The sequence below is a fragment of the Myotis brandtii genome, unplaced genomic scaffold (genome assembly GCF_000412655.1).
Source record: "Myotis brandtii unplaced genomic scaffold, ASM41265v1 scaffold182, whole genome shotgun sequence".
NCBI classification, from domain to species: domain Eukaryota; kingdom Metazoa; phylum Chordata; class Mammalia; order Chiroptera; family Vespertilionidae; genus Myotis; species Myotis brandtii.
Window position 1 is genome coordinate 1,217,545 of NW_005356751.1, and position 21,078 is coordinate 1,238,622.

The 21,078-nt window shown below is 47.6% G+C and overlaps 1 protein-coding gene across 1 annotated transcript in view; it reads left to right on the forward strand.

Moving 5' to 3' along the window:
- Positions 1 to 18,671, forward strand: part of GNB5 (guanine nucleotide binding protein (G protein), beta 5) — a 46,970-nt gene extending 28,299 nt beyond the window's left edge. The window contains exons 5-11 of the mRNA XM_014537788.1: positions 2,178 to 2,310; positions 8,036 to 8,179; positions 11,154 to 11,245; positions 13,324 to 13,372; positions 15,823 to 15,919; positions 16,886 to 17,052; positions 18,604 to 18,671. Of these exons, the coding sequence (XP_014393274.1) occupies positions 2,178 to 2,310; positions 8,036 to 8,179; positions 11,154 to 11,245; positions 13,324 to 13,372; positions 15,823 to 15,919; positions 16,886 to 17,052; positions 18,604 to 18,615 (694 nt within the window). The 3' untranslated portion in view covers positions 18,616 to 18,671. The remainder of the gene's footprint in view (positions 1 to 2,177; positions 2,311 to 8,035; positions 8,180 to 11,153; positions 11,246 to 13,323; positions 13,373 to 15,822; positions 15,920 to 16,885; positions 17,053 to 18,603) is intronic.
- Positions 18,672 to 21,078: the final 2,407 nt, after the last annotated feature.

The following is a 21,078-nucleotide window of genomic DNA, read 5'->3' on the forward strand; positions in this document are numbered from 1 at the left end:
CAGAAGTAGATTGTGTCTTCATTTTATAACTGGAAGACAATACATAAAATTCATCCCCATCTACTTCCTGAAAGGATCTGAGGTGACCCCAATAAAAATCATGGGTATATATACATATATATATTCACAGGAATATATAGATATACCACATATGCAAGAACAGTTATTTTATATATACACCACAGATATTTTATATATACACACCACACAATTATAAGGTAGGTACAGAGGAGTTCAACCAACTGTACAGTTAGAAGGCACAGTCCCCACAAGACTCCCCTCTCTTGAGATTCCAGCTGCAAATTGAAGGGTCCCCACCAGGACCCTCCAGCTCAGTAATTGACTAGGATGACTCACAGAACTCAGAAAAGTGCTGTGCTCAGGCTCACGGTTTTATCACAGTGAAAGGATACAGTGAGAACCGGCCGAAGGAAGAGAAACAGGGCAGAGTCCAGGAGGGGTCTGAACACAAAGCCTCCACTTGTGCCTCCCGGTGGAGTCACGGCCAGCGTTACCTCCTCCCAGCTACAGCTGTGACTATGTGCCAACTGGGGGACTCGCCTGAGCCTTTGGTGACCAGAGATTTTATATTCACTCTCCAGTCTCCTGGTTTCTTCAGGGAGGGGGTGTCCCAAAGCCCCCATCACAGATCACACCACTAGGCTGTCAGGTGGCTAGAGCCCCAAGCCAACAGACACCCCCATTAGAGATCACCTCCCGTGGCCAGGGCACAGGCCACACCTCGCATTCGGTACGGCCAGTTCTTCACTACTCAGTATAGAAATAAATACTCCACATTTTTAAACTCTGGGATAATATGTTTCTAACTGTGCATTAATTTTAGTAAATGCATAGAGTTCACTGGGTTACATAATTGGTCAGTATTTGATGTTGAGATAGCAACTGTCTGGTTCTAAATTACAAAAAGAATATATGGGCTACGTCACAGCGAACAAAACACCACAGTGAACAGTGTCTTCAGTGGCAGTTTAGAAATGATGCTGGGCCTCTTTCTATTTTAACCCTCACTCAACGGAGCCCAGTGGGAGATTCCCATAGGGCAGGGGAGCAGGCAGGGGAGAGAACACGTTTCCAAGACCCACCCAGGTGGCTTTCTGGTGACACCCTGAGAGTCCAGGTGGAGGGATGGCTAGTGCCTCAGTCCCAGTATAGATGTATAATTATATAAGCATGTAAGTTGTTTTTTCTGAGAGCCATATTCCCCAAGAAGCCTTCATTCGGGTAGTGTACGCTTGCTCTGAGTGACTGGACTGGGTGTCCTAGAGGAATTCAAAGTTGAATAAAATGTAGTGCCTGCCTCCAAGCAAGTAGGATATAAAACTAATGCTTACTGGGCATCTATCATGTGTCAATGACTATTCTGAATTCTGTACAGTCTTCACAACAGCCCCTTGTGATACGTGGGTGGGATCTACTCATTTTATAGTTGAGGAAACTGAGGCTCTGAGAACCTAAAAAAAAAAGCAAAACCAAGATTGCAAAATGAGTTAGCTACTGAAGCAGAGGTTCAACACCAGATGCGTCACACTGCAAACTTCTCTGCCTCGCATGCGTTCAGGTAATCCTGAGCAATGCACAGCCCAGCAGAGCTACAAAACTTGCAGCGTCAGCGTGGCTCGCCTCGAGGGTCGGGGAGCCCTGGTCCCCAGCAGGCTGGTTCTGGCCACAGCCAAGTGCAAGTCATTCTCACCCACATGACAGTGTGACAAGTCCAGGATGTGTGACATTCTATACGACAAGTAGCCTAAGGTCTGTGGCTGTGAACACCAAAAAATAGAGGGCCTATTCTAGATTAAATGATCTTAAAAAGATATAAAAACCTAATGCACTGTGTGACCCTTGATTGGGCCCTTGCAAATTCAAGTATTTAGATGTAACATGTCATGCCTGCAATTTGCATTCAAATGGTTCAGAATTTGTTCCTGCAAAATGTTAAGTTAGGAGTTTAGGTGAAGGGATTGAGTGTTCGTTGTACTGTTTTTCTTTCAGTTTTACTGTGCATTTGTAAATCTTCAAAGTGAAAGTTGGGGGAAAGGTTACACTGTGTGATACAGCTCAAGGGAAAATTTTTTTTGAAAAGTCTGTGTGAATGAGAAAGTATACACACACTCTATTGTCCTCCATCAACATTTGACACTTCTTTCTTCCCATGCCAGGGGTTTGGATAATAAGTGTTCCGTGTATCCACTGACCTTTGACAAAAATGAAAGCATGGCTGCCAAAAAGAAGTCTGTGGCTATGCACACCAACTACCTGTCGGCCTGCAGCTTCACCAACTCTGACATGCAGGTAAGCGAGGGCCCACGTGAAGGGCCAGCCTGCGGGAGGGCAGGGGAGGAGCCCCAGGGGAGAGCGGAGGCTTTTCCAGGGTTCCTCTTAGCAGGAGGGGTGCTCCAGAGGAAGCTCCTGTTCCTCATTGATTATTATTTTAAATAAAAGCAGAAATGAGGAAAGCCAGGGCTATTGGCTGTTGATAGAGGAGATAAACTACATGCCATATTGAACATCCTTCTCTAATTGCCTTGTTGGGGTGGATCAGGGAGCCTGGGGTGGGAAGTCCACCTCCCCGTCTGAGAGGTGGTTCCCAGGCACGGATGTGTGTGCACCTTCACTGAGCGGCCGAGCTTCAGCGTGTGCGCTTTACACGCTTCGCTGAATCTGCTTCACACTCCTGTTTGAACAGATGCAAAAGAAGAAGCGTTAGATAGTAAATCTGTGCTCTACTCTGGGTAAACCCAAAGGAAAAACACTACTCAACACCTAGACCACGTTTTCTTAACAAGTTGTAAAAGTATACCATAGTTTATTTCTCCACATCTATTCAGCAGACCTTCCTAGGTGTCCACCACCCATGTTGCCAGGCGCTACCTGGCTCTGGGCCACAGGGACACTCAGTCTCTGCCCTCAGGGATCTTCACGGAAACCAGTCGGAACTGAACAGTGGGGAAGGCTGGGAGCTCAGGGCAGGAGGGGTGGTCACAGGCCACATGGAGTTGCCTGGACCAGCCATGGAGGGTGAGGGTGTTGCCAGTGAGGTGTGAGGGGAGCTCAGTGGGAGGCAGGCAGCCTGAGAAATGGGCAGGGACACAGCCCAGGGTGCCCTGAATGCCCTGTGGATGGAGGGCAGCCCTGCAGGGGCTGGGTCATGTTTGGACTTGTTTTAAGCAGGAGAGTATGAGTCAAATAAAGCCTTCCATGACCCACTCTGGCCTCAGCTGACTCAGTCAGGGAGACCAGGTGACTGGGTCATTGTTTAATTGCTGACAAGAGGAGTGTCAGGCCTGAAGTGTAGTATTTACACCTGGTGTTTGGGACCAGGAGCCTTGCAGACCTGTACAGTAGGGGGCGCTGTGGGCCCAGCTGGCTGCAGCAGCCACAACCTGATAGATGCCTTTGAGCCTGAGCAGTAGCAAAGCAAGAGAGGATCTCAGTGTGGAAGAAGGAAGCCACAGAGGGATGCAGGCACAGGGGTCGTCAGGCATCTCAAGTGTCTCTGGTGGAGATGTATCACCCTCACTCTGAGTTGGGGACCGAAGTGGGGCACCTGGAAGGCAGAAAGTGCTTGTTTCCTAACCGGCAGCCAGAGGGAGATAGACGGAATAGAGGGAAGTCCGCTGGCCACCTCGCCAGGGCACAGGGCACAGGGCACGGCTCAGAGACAGACAGTGGGGATCGAATCCTGGCTCCACTGCATTCGGGCTGGTCAGTCCTAAGCAAGGTGTGTTCCCTGTTTTGTTTTCTCACCTGCAAGTGAGGATGGCAATAAATTCCTCCCTGGTAAGGTTTTCTGAGGATTAAACTAGATGATTGGTATAAAATAATACATACAGTCCCTGTTAAATATTAGCTCTTACTGTTTTATTATTGATACTAACACAAAGCTTCATTACACAACAGTTCAGGTGCATGGCCTGGTGTGGGTACTAATGAATTAATGAACCTGAAGCTTCCTCCCATTTCTGGGATCAAGGATGAAAAAAAGAAAAACTCGCCCTGCTGGTGTGGCTCAGTGGTTGAGCATCAACCTATGAACCAGGAGGTCGCAGTTTGACTCCCAGTCAGGGCACATGCCCGGGTTGCGGGCTCGATCCCCAGTGTGGGGCCTGCAGGAGGCAACCGATCAATGATTCTCTCTCATCATGGATGTTTCTATCTCCCTCTCCCTCTCCCTCTCCCTTCCTCTCTAAAATCAATAAAAATATATTTTTAAAAAAAACCCTCAAGGGGCTGGTATAAGACTATGGCATTAAAGCTATAAATTCTTTACATTCTAGAATAAATGAGTGACACAGAGGTTATATTTAGTGCATTTATAGTAATGAGTGTTTGGTTTTAGAAATTTATTTGTACTTACATTATAATGAAGATCACAAAAGTATTTTTAAAATATTAAGAATTTACTTTTTACTTCTAAAAGCAATCCATTTGTTTGATTGAAGAGCATGGTATGAAAAATGACCAAACTAAAGAGCTAGTCTGTGGCAATCATTTAAAGCAGGTTATTTGGACCTGGTGTCCCAAAAAAGAGTGGAGATACTAACCCTTTGCAAGTGCTAGGACAGGAGCAGTGTGGCGCGTGCACTAGTGGGTGTGGGCCTGGAGAGATTGGAGGGAATTGTAGCATAGTTCAAAGTACAAGTACCCAAGTTAAGATGCGGTCAGAGTCTTGTGTGTTCATAAGCTACTTTTACCAGCCTTGCTCATCTTGTCGGATGTACGTTTGATGGAAGCTGAGGCTGTAGGGAGTCCCATGGACAGCTGCAGGGGTTTGCAACCTTGGAAATTCCCCAAATTTGAGAGCTGCCTCCCCGTGGGGACCTTGAGGAGGACTTTGGGGACTAGACCCAAGAAGCCTGAGCGCTCCGGAACTCTCCCAGCTCTTGTTCCGGGAGGTGCTCCAAAGGGACCTCTCCTGGGAAGAGATCCTAGGCCTCCCCGGACTTCCCAGCAGGACATCCATGCCCAGACAGTGCAGCCTGCAGGCACAAGGCCAGGCGGGAGCAGACTCCCCTCCTGTCATGTGTTCCCTCCCTGTCAGTGCTAGGCCTAGCGTGCAGGAGAGAAGGAGAGGGGATGGGAAGGTGGGAGGCCTTTCACCTCCACCTCTCCTCTTCCCCCTGAAACACTGAGTTCTCCTTCAGGCCTTTCTCCTCCTTAGAATCCTAATGATCTTTTTCTTTCCTCTTTATGCTTTCTGTGTGTATGTGACATTTTAGAAAATGGAGCTACAATTCACATATCATAAAATCACCCATTAAAAAGTGTACAGCCCAGCCCTGGCTGGGTTTGCTCAGTGGATAGAGCATCAGCCTGCGGACTGAAGGGTCCCAGGTTCGATTCCAGTCAAGGGCACATGCCCAGGTTGCAGGCTCAATCCCCAGTAGAGGGCGTGCAGGAGGCAGCCGATCAATGATTCTCTCTCATCATTGATGTTTCTATCTCTCTCTCTCCCTCTCCCTTCCTCTCTGAAATCAATAATATATATATTTTTTTAAAAAGGGGGGGAGAAGACGCCAGCGAATGGAAATTGAAGGTGCAGCAGGTCAGCGGGCCGTTGCATGCCAGCAGTCCTTAAGGCCTGATTCCTGTTTTCTTTCCTCGGCCATCAGTAACTATCACCCACAGAGGGCTCTCTGCTGTGGGCACTTGACATTGCACAGCCACTTCCTGCACTAACTTATCACCTCCTCCAGGCCCTAGAGCTGCCAGAAGGTGGGGCACAGGGAGGTTCTGCTATGGCTTGTCATCCCCCCATGGCTTCTCCTGGCTCCAGGGTGCTGTGGTGCTGTCAGCTGGGTCTGGGAGCCCTGGATCCCACTGCCTTCTCCCAACCCCACGAAGGTATGCTCAGCCGGAGCCCAAGCCTCATGCACTGGCTCTGCCCCCATGCCTTTCCCCAGGCAGCCCAGCGTTCCTCTCCCTGTGTGGGCCAGCCTTTACTGAGGGATCGCGGCACTGAGCTGACAGAGTCTCCGAAAATATACCCTAATCTTATCATTCTGCTTGGAAGCTTTCCATAGCTTCTTTTTGTCTGCAGACTGAAGTCTTCACTTTCTACACAGACACCTTTCATCCAGTACAGAGGTAGGCGGTCACTGCAGCGCCCTCCCTCCTTCACCTGGCCAGCTGTCACTCATCCTCTAAGACCAGCTCAGATGCCCCCAGGGTGCATTTGGTGCCCCTCCTGTGGGCCCACCTGTTTCTCAGCACTTCTCACACTCAGTTATAGTGATCAATGTCTTGTCTACAAGACCCCGTTCAGCAATGCTAAGTTCCTTAGACCTACTGCAGTGAGGGAGGGAACCCCAACCTGAGAATCTCTATAGGCCTCTACACAGACACACCTTTCATCCAGTGCATAGGTAGGTGGTCACTGCAGTGTCCTCCCTCCTTCACCTGGCCAGCTGTCACTCATCCTGTAAGACCAGCTCAGATGCCCCCAGGGTGCATTTGGTGCCCCTCCTGTGGGCCCACCTGTTTCTCAGCACTTCTCACACTCAGTTATAGTGATCAATGTCTTGTCTACAAGACCCCGTTCAGCAATGCTAAGTTCCTTAGACCTACTGCAGTGAGGGAGGGAACCCCAACCTGAGAATCTCTATAGGCCTTAAGGTGGAGAAATCAGGGAAGGCTGCTTGGAGGGTTTCAGATACTGCACTGGGTGGTTTTAAGGTAGACCTCTCACAGTGAGAAACTGGTTGACGATATAATAGCTTTGGATTGGTGAGCCCAGCGAGATAAGGGCCTTAAAGCCCGTCTTGATGAGCAGTGGCCTTAAGGTGGAGAAAGCAGGGAAGGCTGCTTGGAGGGTTTCAGATACTGCACTAGGTGGTTTTAAGGTGGACCTCTCACAATGAGAAACTGGTTGACGATATAATAGCTTTGGATTGGTGAGCCCAGCGAGATAAGGGCCTTAAAGCCCGTCTTGATGAGCAAGCGATTAGTCTTAATTAGTTGTTTACTTGGTTCACAGTCTTACTTTGCAGGAGCAGGTATTACTAGAGCAAGCAGGTAGGTTATTTTTGCTTGGTCACAGTGTTGTGTAGCACAGCATCAAGAGAGTATGCCTGGTCCCAGAACTGATTAACACGGAGACAGGGGATTAGGTTGGTTTCTGCCTTGACAGCCAACCCTGTTAAACTGAGCGAGCTTCAGGAGAGTGGAGGCCAAGACCCAATCCTCCTGCAAACCCTCACCCTGGCAGAGCGCCGGGACGTCATCAGCACATGACCAGTGCTTGTCGGCACTGTGCGCGCACCTCTCAGTGGCTGGGAGCCTCTGGGGAGCACCCTGACCTGGGAGAAGCAGCGAGCTTCAGGAGAGTGGAGGCCAAGACCCAATCCTCCTGCAAACCCTCACCCTGGCAGAGCACTGTCATCAGCACATGACCAGTGCTTGTCGGCCCTGTGCGCGCACGAGTGTCAGCACCTCTCAGTGGCCCGGAGCCTCTGGGGAGCACCCTGACCTGGGAGAAGCAGCAATAGGAGGGTGTCTAACAAAATGCTGCCTCGACCCCTGCTGCTACAGATGGGGTCCAGTGACCAGCGTCGGCAGCACCGGGAGCTTGTGAGAACTGCAGAATCTCTGGACTCGCCCCACACTCTATAGGGGGCAGCTGGTGACTGGGATGCTCCTTAATGTCCGAGGAGCACTTTTCCAGTCTGGCCTGTACAACCGTGGGCGAGCCTGCTTGTGGGAGCCAGTCACAGTTTTGTTCAGCAGACGTTCACAGAGTCGTGCATGCCAGGCAGTGGAGAGCCCCGCGGGTACAGCAGGGAGGCCTCTGGATCCGTACGCTGGAGGACAGGCACAGGAACGCAGCTCAGTGACAGGTGTCGGGTGTGTGTGTGTGTGTGTGTGTGTGTGTGTGTGCAGCTCAGTGACAGGTGTCGGTGTGTGTGTGTGTGTGTGTGTGTGTGTGTGTGTGTGTGTGTGGAGCCTCTTTTCCCTGACGGCCTTGCCCCTCACAGAACTAATAATGACCACACACTCTTCCTGTCCTTTCCCACGTCAGATCCTGACGGCGAGCGGCGACGGGACATGCGCCCTGTGGGACGTGGAGAGCGGGCAGCTGCTGCAGAGCTTCCACGGGCACGGGGCCGACGTGCTCTGCTTGGACCTGGCGCCCTCAGAAACGGGAAACACCTTCGTGTCCGGGGTAAAGACCCAAGGAACATGTCTAGAGTCCTCTGTCTACCAGGGAGGGTGGTGGTAGCAATTCATGTCACTTTCTGGGACTAGATGGGATGGGTTCCTGAAAGGGTTTTCAGGTGCTCCTTAGCTCCCCTCTGCACCCCCAGGTCCCCACTGCACCCCCAGCTCCCCACTGCACCCCAGCTCCCCACTATACCCCAGCTCCCCATAGCACCCCCAAGTCACCACTGTACCCCAGCTCCCCATGGCACCCCCAGGTCAACACTGCACTCCCAGGTCACCACTGCACCCCCAGCTCCCCACTGCATCCCCAGCTCCCACAGCAATGGTGGTGCTGGGAGGGCCTCCCATTCTGCCCCGACATTCAGCATCCACGGAAGGATCTGGAATGTTCTCCTGGTGTGACTGCTATCACTCGGGGCGTGTATCTGCCACATTTAAAAATCATTCCTCAGATAAATAGTGGAGTTTGTATCTGACAGCATTGCAAGTGGCCACCAGGGCACACGCTCCGTGAGGCAGCACTGTGTTGTGAACAGAGCTTTGGGGCTGGTGGGACACTCTCCTGCCCCACCCCTGCCATTCACCATCGAACAGCGTATCTGAGGTCTCAGAGTTGGGCAGTCAGGCCACGGTGACACAGAGCAGCACTAGGCTAGGAATCAGGATGCCTGGGTCCCGGCTTTGCTACCTCACCTTAATTTCATCATCTGTAAACTGGGCATGATGCACAATAGTTCTTGCCTCCTCCCTTCCCCGGGACATTATGAATAGTGGATAGAAGAGTTTACATTGTGTTATACAGATGTAGGGGCGAGTATTTTTGTGGACAGCTAGGAATAGAGATGGGGAATTAAGCTGGCTGGCCTGACCTCGAGTCAGTCAGGAGAGGCCGGTGATGCTACACCATCAAATTGAAACGTGGGGTTCAGGGTGCAGACTTCTTGTGGATTCTTGTCCTGCGAAGTTGAAGAATAAATTCGTGGACTAACAGATTTCTTTGATAAAAATGAGGAAACTCGCCGAAACCGGTTTGGCTCAGTGGATAGATCGTCGGCCTGCGGACTGAAAGGTCCCAGGTTCGATTCCGGTCAAGGGCATGTACCTGGGTTGCGGGCACATCCCCAGTAGGAGATGTGCAGGAGGCAGCTGATCGATGTTTCTCTCTCATCGATGTTTCTAACTCTCTATCTCTCTCCCTTCCTCTCTGTAAAAAATCAATAAAATATATTTTTTAAAAAAATGAGGAAACTTATTGGAAGCATATATAAACTCCATCTGGGCAAGAATCCCCAAAGGGGACCCCCCTGCGGAGGGGCCCTCAAATGGGAAAAAAATGCTCACTCGCTCTCTCTCTTTCTCTCTCTCTGATGGGAAAAATCTAAGTCCAAAAATCTAAAATCTGTCTCATGTCCCTTTGTCGCTGGTTTATATATGTTGTAGTTCTTTGTTTGAATCTGACCCTTAGCAATTGGACCCTTTCCTTAATGTAAGACCCCGGCTTTCCTCATTGGTCATTCTTCTACATAGTATTAGCTTTAAAGTCTAAAGCCCACGTGCCTCCCCCCCCATTTTCTCCTCCTCATTTTGCAACATTATCCATCTAATCTGTTCAGGTTGGAGTTGCTTTTGATCTCCCTTATGGCTCTCTCTTAGTTGTCTTGGCCAGAGATGTTTTATTACCCCTATGGCTCTCCCAGCTGCTCAGGCCAGAGATACCTCTGTCCTTGGTTTATGGCTATTTTAATTGCTCAGGCCAGAAATGCCTTCATCCTCCCTGGACCCTCCCTTCCTCTCTGCCTAATTAAGCTAGCTAGCTAACCCTTATCAAAATGATGTTTGCAGCTGGAAGACATAAGGCCCTTTGCTCTCAGCTCTCCACCTCTTAGTTCTGGGCATCAGGCGAGGGCTCTCTGGCCTCTAAATAGCAGGGACCTCACTTTTATTCTAGGCATTTGACCATCTCTGTGTATTTCATTCCTACACCTTTGAATAACTGTGTTTCTCTCTCCTCAGCTATGCTGTTTACTCAAATTGTCACTGTCATGGTAGATTCTGTTGTCTCTTTCAGAGCATTAAACTCCTCTGATTTAGTGTCCTCTAAGGATTTGAAAACACTCCTGATCCTTCGTCCTCATTCTCAGTAAAGACACTCAGTGCTGAACCCACAGCAGGTCTTCCTGAGATGTCAGTTATGGTACCTTGTGCCCGACCCCATCCTCTAAGTTGAAACCAACAATTTGGACACCAATTTTAATCCAGTACTTCTTCTATTTGACAAGTGAGAGACCACATCATAGTCCCCAAACTTGACAACAGGACTGCTCTGCAGGACGTTATCAAAATGCTCCTAGAACCATGATCGTATAATGTAGGAATCGTATGTTTATGAACCTCTGGGTCAGGCTGGCGATCCAGAGAGAGTGGTTTACAGGTCTTGAGGTGGAAGCCAGGTAGGTGACTTACCCAGGCAGCCAGCTAACTGCTGGCAGCGCCATGACTGGGCTCCTGCTCTGCTGATTCCCAGCCAGGGGGCTGCTGGGGTGCAGATGGCCCAGAGGCACCTAGAGGTCCACCGTTGCTCAGGGCCGCCCCTGACGCCTGAGACAAAGCTGGGAGGACCCACCTGGCACCACTGTCTGTCTGCTCTCCCCTCTGGGCTTAGAGAAGCAGCGATAGAGGGAGGAGGAAGGAAAGGGAACAATGAAGACATGGGAAATGCCATGGGGAAGGTGAGTTTGTGCCCACTCAGAAAGCTGCCAAAGAAGAGAACATGCTACAGGGGGAAGCTGGGTCCTTCCCTTGGCCCCCGCCCAATCCAAGATCTAGTTCTGGCCTTCTAAGGCCTCATCAGTTGAAGTGGCCTTAAGCAAAGCTGGTCTCCGACATAAATGGTCTGTGTTACATAACTGGAACTCATGGCTGTCTGTGGGCAGTCCTTGCAGCGGCCTTAACTCTTGGTAACTTTGCATTTGTAGGGATGTGACAAGAAATCCATGGTGTGGGACATGCGCTCCGGCCAGTGCGTGCAGGCCTTTGAAACTCATGAATCAGACGTCAACAGTGTCCGGTCAGTGAGTAGGGTGTTCAGCTACTCCTCTGTTCTCCTGGGCTCCCTGGCCTGGGGTGATCTGAGCCCACCACCGCCTCCAGGCTCAGTGCACTGGGCTGAGCGGCCTCCCAGCAAGAATGGCTGATCTGTGGTGGGACTGAATAGCGCTCCAAAGCTTTTGGAGACCTTTTAATATAATTGTACCAGGGGCACTGGTGTTATCCTCCCTATTGAGTCAGTATCTCTCATTCATTCATTCAAAAAATATTTATTGAGTACTTCTAGGCTAGACATTACTCCAGGAACTGGGAATACAGTTGTGAATAAGATAGACAAGGTCTCTCCTTTCCTGCAGGAGACAAGACAATGCACAAATAAACAAATGTATGATTTGAGATACTGATAAGTGCTATGAATAAAAGTAAAACAAGGAGATGTAATGGGATGGGTTGTTTCTTAGAATGGTCAGGGAAGGCCTCTCTGAGGAGATGATATTTAAATTGAGGCCAGGATTATACAAGAGCCAGACTTACAAAGAGCTGGGGGGAGATGAGATGTTCAGGGACCTAACAAAAGGCCAGATTGTTGAGTTGGGGGAGAGGGTGGCTAACATGATCTATGTTTTGCCTTTAAAAGATCATTCTGGCTGCTGTGTGGAGTACAGGGTATAGGGGAGCAAGAATGGAAGGAAGTGTGACAGCTGGTTAGAAAGAAGTTGTGTGAGATCAAGAGAGAAAGGATGGCGGCTGGAACTAAGAAAGCATAATAGAGACAGAACCGTCTAGAATTGGGAATGTTCTGAGGTTTTACACGACTTGCAAGCTATCAAGTTAGGCTATCAAGCTACACAAGTTCATGGCTGCTGGTAGATAGAAGACATGAGACTCCTGGGTCAGAGATGAAGGACAGTTTATTACTCAGAGCAGTGGCAATAGTCAGAGTGTCAGGATCTCTGTGCTGGTTACTTGAGCCCAAATTCCACAGGATGACATGAAAAGGGCCAAATGACATGCAGGATCTATGAATTGGATCCTAAGAGAGAGGTCAGTACTTGACATATAAATTTGGAAGATGACACTGTTCCGACATGTACATAATATAATCACCCAGGAATCTTCATTATGCTTCCTGGGCAATACTAGGCTTGTTCCCCTTAAAAGCAAGAACAAAATGAGACAACTTCATTACATTAGTAGTAGAAATGTTAGTAAGAATTGTCTAGCTCCCTGCCCTCAAATATGGGATAAGATAAAAGGAAAAAGGCTATCACATTTTGCAAATGTGTAGCAATTACCTAGAAAATCAAAGAAAATCAATCCAGAATTTACTACAGATAGAAAATGAAGTTACTAAAGGTGCAGGACAGAATATCCACAAAAATCAAGTAAACCCTTATGTTGAGATACAGCTTAAAAAGGCGCAGTCTCTCACCCATGCTTTTGCCTTTGCCCTGATCCTCTTCTTCTGATGGCCACTATTCCACCAGGTCTCCACTGAGGCCTGCCTCTCTCTGGGAAGCGGATTATAGAAAAGAGAGTGACTGCGACAGAAAGCATCGTTACTTACTGAAAGCTGTTCATTGGCACCATGCCACATTCTTTGCATATGCTGAGGCTGTGCAAGGTGAAGTCACTTTGCACAAGTATCCCATGCAGTAAGTGGTCAGTGCAGGGATCTGCATGTGGCTCTGGGTGTCTGATTCCAGTGTCTGTGTTTATAACCACTTTCTTATCCCTGAGCTCTGGGCCACGCCTTAGGAATGAGGTATGTGGTCAAGGAAAAGTATGGGTCCGGGGACCTGCTCTGTGCTCCATGCCGGGTACAGATACCCGTATTATCACATTTACTCCTCACCAGCACTCTGCAAGGCCAATGCCACTGTCCCCTATCGGCAGGGAAGAAAACTAGAGGCCAGTGGGTCTGCCGGATGAGCTTCCCTTTCTGGCCTCTGTAACAAATGGTCCTTATGTCCCTAGAAGTGGGGATTCTGATTCTGAAGGCCTAGCACGGGACAGCCTTCCCAGACGGTTGTGACGGGCATCCAGGGTTGGGAGTCACCACTCTAAAGTGCTTTCTCCCCAACTTCCTCTCCGCAGGTACTACCCGAGCGGAGATGCCTTTGCCTCGGGATCAGATGATGCTACGGTATGTTTCAAAGTCATTGAGAGCTTTCTTATTTGAGAGAGAGATGTGCTGCCTTCATTTTATTTTTTTAAATAACTTTTTTTTTCTGATTACAAAAATAATGTGTATTCTTTGAAGTAATCTTGGGGAGAAATTAAATTACCTTAATCTCCCTACCCAGGAAAAATCACAATTAGATCAATTCCTTTCTGTCTCTTTCCTTGTTAAACAAAAATTTGCTTTTTTTCACTTACTAATAGATTGTGGACATTTTCCTATGCCAGTAAACATTGTTCTATATTATTTTTTCTTAATGATTGAACAGTTTCCCATGTTATAGACAAACCATCATTTACTTAACCAGTCTTCAATTTTGGGACATTTAGGTTTTCAAGGTATGTGTTTTTTTCCTGTTTAAAAACACTGCTATAAGTATTTTTGGAGCCTCTCATTATTTCTGTAGAATGAATTCTCAGACATGAACTTACTGAGTTAAAAATAGGCCTAGTTTTGCTGTAACCGGTTTGGCTCGGTGGATAGAGCATCGGCCTGCGGACTCAAGGGTCCCGGGTTCGATTCCGGTCAAGGGCATATACCTTGGTTGTGGGCACATCTCCAGTGGGGAGTGTGCAGGAGGCAGCTGATCAATGTTTCTCTCTCATTGATGTTTCTAACTCTCTATCTCTCTCCCTTCCTCTCTGTAAAAAATCAATAAAATATATTTTAAAAAAATAGACCTAGTTTTAAAGCTTTTGATACTAATTAAAAAATTATGTTCACTGATTGTTTTTAAAAGAAATACCTTCTTGTGCCCTAAAAATACCAAATAAATTATTAAATAATAGTAATAATAGTTTTGATTCTGATTCAGTACTATGGAAGAAATTACAAAGGAATAGATTGAGCGTTTTGGTAATAATAAAAATTTAACTTATGGATGTCAAAAATGTATAACCAAATGTAAGTGCATACATTTTGGAAAAATCCTTGCTACATTTATGCCAGGCCAAGTTGAAATCCTTTAGATATGAATGGGGAGGCATAATCAATAAAAAATATACCCCAATTTTAAAGAAAGATAGAATGCAGACCATTTATAAAGCAATACACCCAAAATAGCAAATAAACTGAAAATGTTTCCAAAATCACCTCTAATCCAAGAAATGCAAGTTTCAATGATCAGATGCTCAGCTGCAGGAGAATTGCTCGGGTGGAGGTGGTGTGGCGAGGAGTCTGGGGCCAGCCTGTTCAGGACCCTGGGTATAAGCCTTCTAGAAAGCAGTTCTGTGATAGAACTTTCAAAATATCTCTACCCTTTGATCTGGGCATGCTATTTCTTGGAAATAATTCTATCCTAAAGATTCTATTCCATAGCTATTATAAGGAGAACATCAGGGATTTTACATAAGAATGGGAGATAATCTATGTATATAAAAGCCTAAGCGACCATTACAACCGAACGACCGGTCAACCAGTCTCTATGACATGCACTGATCACCGGGGGGCAGACGCTCAATGCAGGAGCTACCCCCCAGTGGTCAGTGCACTCCCACAGCCAACCTCCCACAGCCGGCCAGTGGCATCTGCGTCTAGCGTCCGTTCCTTCCGCGCCTAGTCCAGCGACCATTGCCTCCTCTCCTGACCCTGCCCAGGGCCTTCGGCCCCTGGCTGGGATGGGGAACCGAGGCTGGGTGGTGGCGGAAGCAGCCCCTTTCCCAGGAGAGCCGAGGGCCTGCTCCCTCCTCGGGGCCAGCAGCCAACCTCCCACACCCTGTCCCTCCCCCTGGCTGGCAGGCCCTGATCGGCCCATCCCTGATCGGCCCTGATCGCTGGCCAGGCCTAGGGACCCTACCTGTGCATGAATCCATGCACCGGGCCTCTAGTTTTATGATAAAAGAGAAAAAATAAACACAAACATCTTTTTAACAGGGTATGACTAGATTCTGATATGTCTACATGAAGACTAACAACCACGTTAATTGTTTTTTTTTTTGGAAGATTATTTAATGATAAGAGAGAATGCTCATAACATAATGAGAAAAGTAATAATGAAACATCCACCCTATGTTTTTTTCATTATTTATTTTTTTAATACACACATAAAACGGAAGTAAGTCTGAAGGAAAAAGGTTTAGTCAATACCTCTAGGATTTGGGGTGACTTTTATTTTCTATGCATTTTGAGTTTTTCTGAATTTTCTACAATGAACATGTATCCTTCATCAGAAAAAAAGGCTGGGTTTCATTTTTGGTTTTGTACCTGAAGAAATCTTCTATATTTGCTGTGTCTTTATGTCTCCATTGGAGATGAATAGGAATCGGGCTTGAGGGAGAAAATACTAGGAGAGAAAACGTAAGAGGTGTTTCCCTTACCTCTCCAACTACACAAGCCATTGGCACCTGCTGCTGGCTCTGTGGTGTCACCTCACCAAACTGGAGCCAGAAGTAAGTGCTTCTTTGTTTGCACCCCAGTGTCGCCTCTACGACCTCCGGGCAGACAGAGAGGTCGCCATCTATTCCAAGGAGAGTATCATATTTGGAGCATCCAGCGTGGACTTCTCCCTCAGTGGTAAGATTTTATGTCAGAAACTTTCCCAGGTCTGTAAAACAGGACCTAAGTGACACCTAGCTCTCTGTCAAGCGGCCCCTCAGCTAAACTTCCTGTGGGCCCATATGCCAAATAGTCTCCTTTTGTGCCAGTTCCGTGTGCCCACCTCCGGCCCCCCGGGCTGTGTGAGCCCTACTTCGCCCTGCCCTCAGCGGCTGCCCCCAGCCCCAGTCACTTCAGGGGAAATGAAGGCTGTGCCCATCTAATACTGTTCTTCAAGGCAGAGATGGACAGACACTCACATATGAAGGGCCTTTAGGCATTTCTTCCCCAGCCTTCCATTCTCCCTTCACACCTGAAAAAGGACTTTTTTTCAGAGGTGGAGGGTGGGTGACCTTTCTCAATGCCCTGAAGCTCATGGCACCTCTGCCCTCCCAGCTGGGGAGGCTACTAGTGAACATTAAGGCAGCACTGATATTCTGGGTCACTGGACCATTCAATTTCCCCAGACACTCCCCCAATTCTGCACTTGAGCCTTCATGCATGCATGCAGCTACTCCTGCCTGAAACATCTTTTCTCTGCATGGCAAACTTCTATTCACCCCTCAAGAGCCCATCAGATGTCATTTCCTCTGCAATGTCTTCCTTGATCCTTCCTCTGTGATGGCATAGCACATGACACATAGCTGAGCACTTCCATTATAGCCCTTATCACATGGTGCTATGATTTATGTGTCTGCCGACCAGGACCACCCTCCACAGGGGCAGCAACAGTGCTTTCTCCTCTGAACCCTCAGGGCAAAGCACGGTATCTGACACACAGGGGCACTAAATCACTGTTTATTGAAGGAATGAACGAATGAACGAATGAATGAGTGAATGAATGAATGAATGAATGAATGAACAAGCAAGCAAGCGAGAGTCATGAAAAAGAAAAACGGGAAGGAAGGAACTGGTTTAATAACTATCACATCCTCCTGCTTCCAGGTCGCCTGCTGTTTGCTGGATACAACGATTATACCATCAATGTCTGGGATGTGCTCAAGGGGGCTCGAGTCTCCATCCTGTTTGGACATGAAAACCGTGTCAGTACTCTACGAGTTTCCCCTGATGGGACTGCTTTTTGCTCAGGATCCTGGGATCACACCCTAAGAGTAAGCGAGGAGACTTTCTATTTTACTCTGTGTGTGAGAAGAGGAGTGATTGGCCTTCCTGAAAGCAGAAGTCCGAGTGAGCTAGGAGTGGCCCCGACAGCTACATGGAGCTCAGATTTCAGCTCTACTCAGAGCCACAGAAGGAGTGAGTGGCCTGGGAGGTAGTGAGTTCCCCATCGACACAGGTGTTCATGCATGTAGTTGAGGGAATAGCTGAACTAGGTGATTCAAGAGGTTTCTTTTGACCTTAAAAATCTGATCCTTCTGAGTCTAGCCTTTGACAAACCACAGATTGCCAATCTCGCCTCCTAGAACTGCAGGGTTCTTCTGTGGTCACAGACCCCTATGAAACCAACAGAGGGGCTTTAGAAGAGCATGAAGCCCCTGAAAGTATATGCCAGATTTTGTGTGTGTCCTCCTCATGGCTTTTTTTTTAATATTCTCAAAAAGCTCCAAGACTTTGTCAGGTGTTGGCTCCCCAGAAATACTATTTGCAAAGCTCACCACAGTGTGGAACACCACAAACTTGACCGTCTCAGTAGTGTCTTAGGAAGGAGAGCAAAGGCAGATCCTTGAGGTTTTAGGGATTGAGGCAGATCTTTTGATGGAGGGACTTTAGTGGCATAGAGTTTAAGATTGCTGGACACAGGCTGGGGGAGGGGGAGGATTTCAAAGATGGGCTTTCGCAGTGACCAGTCCCTTGATGCTCTGTGTTGTTCTAAGAAGTGTCTCTTCTAAAGAGGATACTTGACTCATACTCGTAGGATAAAGGGGTGAATGGACTTTTTTGCACAGTTCCTGAAACAAACAATAAAGTTATTTGTGACTTCATTCATCTTCCTGGTCAGGAGTTGCCTAAATTAGTAAAGTTGTGTTAATGTACTCAGAGAGCTGTCTGGGTACAGATGGCTTCTGTTGCCAATCTAAGAGTTACCAGTCCCTCGTGGGAGGCCACAGATGCCCTTAGATGAGCCGTGGGCAAACTACGGCCCACGGGCCGGATCCGGCCCGTTTGAAATGAATAAAACTAAAAAAAAAAAAAGACCGTACCCTTTTATGTAATGATGTTTACTTTGAATTTATATTAGTTCACACAAACACTCCATCCATGCTTTTGTTCCGGCCCTCCGGTCCAGTTTAAGAACCCATTGTGGCCCTCGAGTCAAAAAGTTTGCCCACCCCTGCCTTAGACAGTTAACTAAGGGGCGGGGGGGGCGGCGGATCAGGTGCAAACATGCACCTTTCTCCTCTCTCAATCCTCAGGGCAAAGCACAGTACCTGATACACCTGGGCACTAAATCACTGTTTATTGAATGAATGAACAAATGAATAAATGAGCTGCTAAGAGGAAAGTGTTTTATTTTCCAAGACATGCAAGTGCTCTATTTTGGATGGAGTATTTCCATCCACTGTGTGTGTGTGTGTGTGTGTGTGTGTGTGTGTGTGTGTGTGTGTGTGAATAAAGAGACTTTGATTTATCCCTTTAAACTCAGGTTTTGTAAGTTGTTAAGTACTAAAGAAACTAACAATTATCTGTTTGTGTCTTTGCAGGTCTGGGCTTAATCCTTTCCTCACAATATGCATTTAGGTACCTGAGGTTAGAATTTGAAATCGCCACATGTAAATAGATCTTACTTCTAGAGGACTTTCGAGTTTATCACAACTTGGCTGAAAGGTCACCAAACGTCTCCAGTATTACTATTAAAACTACCACCCCTGCAAAAGTACCACTGTCAGCCTTCAGCACCAGGAGAACACCTTCAAGTACAGTGTTGCTGGGGGATTTTTTGTTGTTTTTTTCATTTTGAGCACTTTTTAAATTTATTCATTTAAAAAATATATGAGGGAGAGAGAGAGAGATAGAAACATCAATGATGAGAGAATCATTGATCAGCCGCCTCCTGCACGCCCCACACTGGGGATTGACCCCACAACCCTGGTCAATGCTCAACCACTGACCCACGCGAGCCAGGCTAAAATTTATTCATTTTTAAGGTTATTCTTAATTATACTCAGCTCAATTCATGCAGTTACCAACAGAATCCAGCATCTAATGTATTTCCTACTGCTTCTTTGAATCAGGTTTGTTTTGGAGCTCCGTAAACCTGGTCTCTGTCGGCGTGCGCTGTGACTGGGCCTTCCTCCGGAAGTGCTGACGTTAGTGGCTGTAGGAGGGCCATGGTAACTGATCTGTGATAGGAGGAAGTTCCCATTCCAAATGTAATTGGACAGATTCACTTTTTTAAAAATGTGTTTTTATTGTAAGAGTATATTTCCCAGTCTTGCATCATATTGTCTTGTTTCACGTAAAACATTTTCATCTGTGTGAACTGTTATAAATGAAGCAGGTGTGCATAAGATGGACAGGAGGTTTAACTTATGAATCATGTGATGATGTGATAGGAGTGTTATCACGTGGACAGATCATTTTCTTCCAAGGGAAAAGCTGAACGCTGTTTGTGACACATGCTTCTCAGAGCAAACAAAACCTTTCTGTGTGGGAACACAGGACAGTGCATTTAGTCCAAGGCCTATCACTAGTATTAGACATGTGAGGATTAGTGGCATCCCTCAGCCTAAAGTGGATCTTGTCCATATCCATTATACTCATATTTATTGCATTATGGATGTAATTGCATATACAAATTAATTGCTAGGTTTTAAAAAGTAATGTTTTATATTGAGAAAAAGAACATAAAAGATACCTTGTCTTTATTTGAAGTTCAGCAATTCCTTCTGGAAGATACCAAGTGCTTTGTTACAAGACCCTTTGTTTTATTTGGTTTCTAAAGGTATAGAGAGGCTTATTCTCTGTTTTAGAAAATCCCTTATTCATCCAGATGGCATGCATTAGGGAAGTAAAAAGTCGCCTCAAATTCCAAAAATCACTCCTGGGTGAGGCTTGCCGGTGGCTCCTGGGGTGCCCAAGGGGTGTCTGCTGCATCCCCTGGATCTCCAGTCTCCTCTCAGCCCTGTTCCCGCCCGGCCCTTCTCCCAGGGCTAGTTCGGGCTCTGCAGGCCCAGCCCCAGGCCCTGCTGCTCAGAGAGGCCCTTCCAGAGTGGGCACAGCCATCGGGTAAGCCTGGCTCTGGCACCTGTAACCTCGGGGGTGCAGGACCACCCTCAGATCTGCTTGGTCAGGTGTCATAATGGACCAGTCAGGCCATCTTTCCCATCCGTTTTAAAAAAATAAACAGAATGGTTATATTCAGTCATTTGTGAGGGTTTTACTATGCAACAGCCCTAGTGAGAGAGCAATATAAAAGGCTCCCGCTTGCCTCAGAAGAGCCCAGAGGGAAGAAGAGGACATGGTCCCCGGGGACCATTTTTCAGCCACCTTCTCCTCTCCCCCGCAGGGGACCGCCTGGGCAGGGGCTCTGGGAAATGGGCGCAAGGTCCACCCAGCTGCTGAGGGGGCAGGTCCCGCAGTGTGTCCATGGGACCCCTGAGCTGCACTCCTAGAACATTCCAGACTGCTCCTCGTCTCCTAGTTACGGCATCCCCTACCTCTCTCCCACAGACCCTTTCCTGCCTCTGCACAGGAAAGTCAGGCTTTATGTTTGGAAAGGCAGAGCACATCTTCAGCGCATAATAGTCCATAACTTTCCAATTAAAAAACAACTTTAAGGGCCCTATGGGAATATTTTGTAGAATACTCACCCCGTGGGCAGTAAGCCACCTCCCCTATAAGTACTTCATCTCACAGTGTGTGCTGTTTAGTATTTATTGATGAAATACTTGGTTGGGAATGTACTACACTATATGGACACTCGAGGGTAAACTCCAAGTAATAAATTGTATTTTGCATATTGAAAATAATGCCAAGTGGAGTTTTTCAACCAGTTTGTCCTTTTTTAGAGGACTTGGGGGCAAACCCAGCAAACTGATTGTGGTGAAGGGACCCAATGAATGTGCCCCTGTGTGCATAGCCTCGGACCCCCCTCCCCAGCCAGAGAAGAGAAGGGGGAGGCAGGAAGGGAGTCACCTCAGGAGGTGGGCAGTGATGGGGGTTGATGGGAAAGGCCT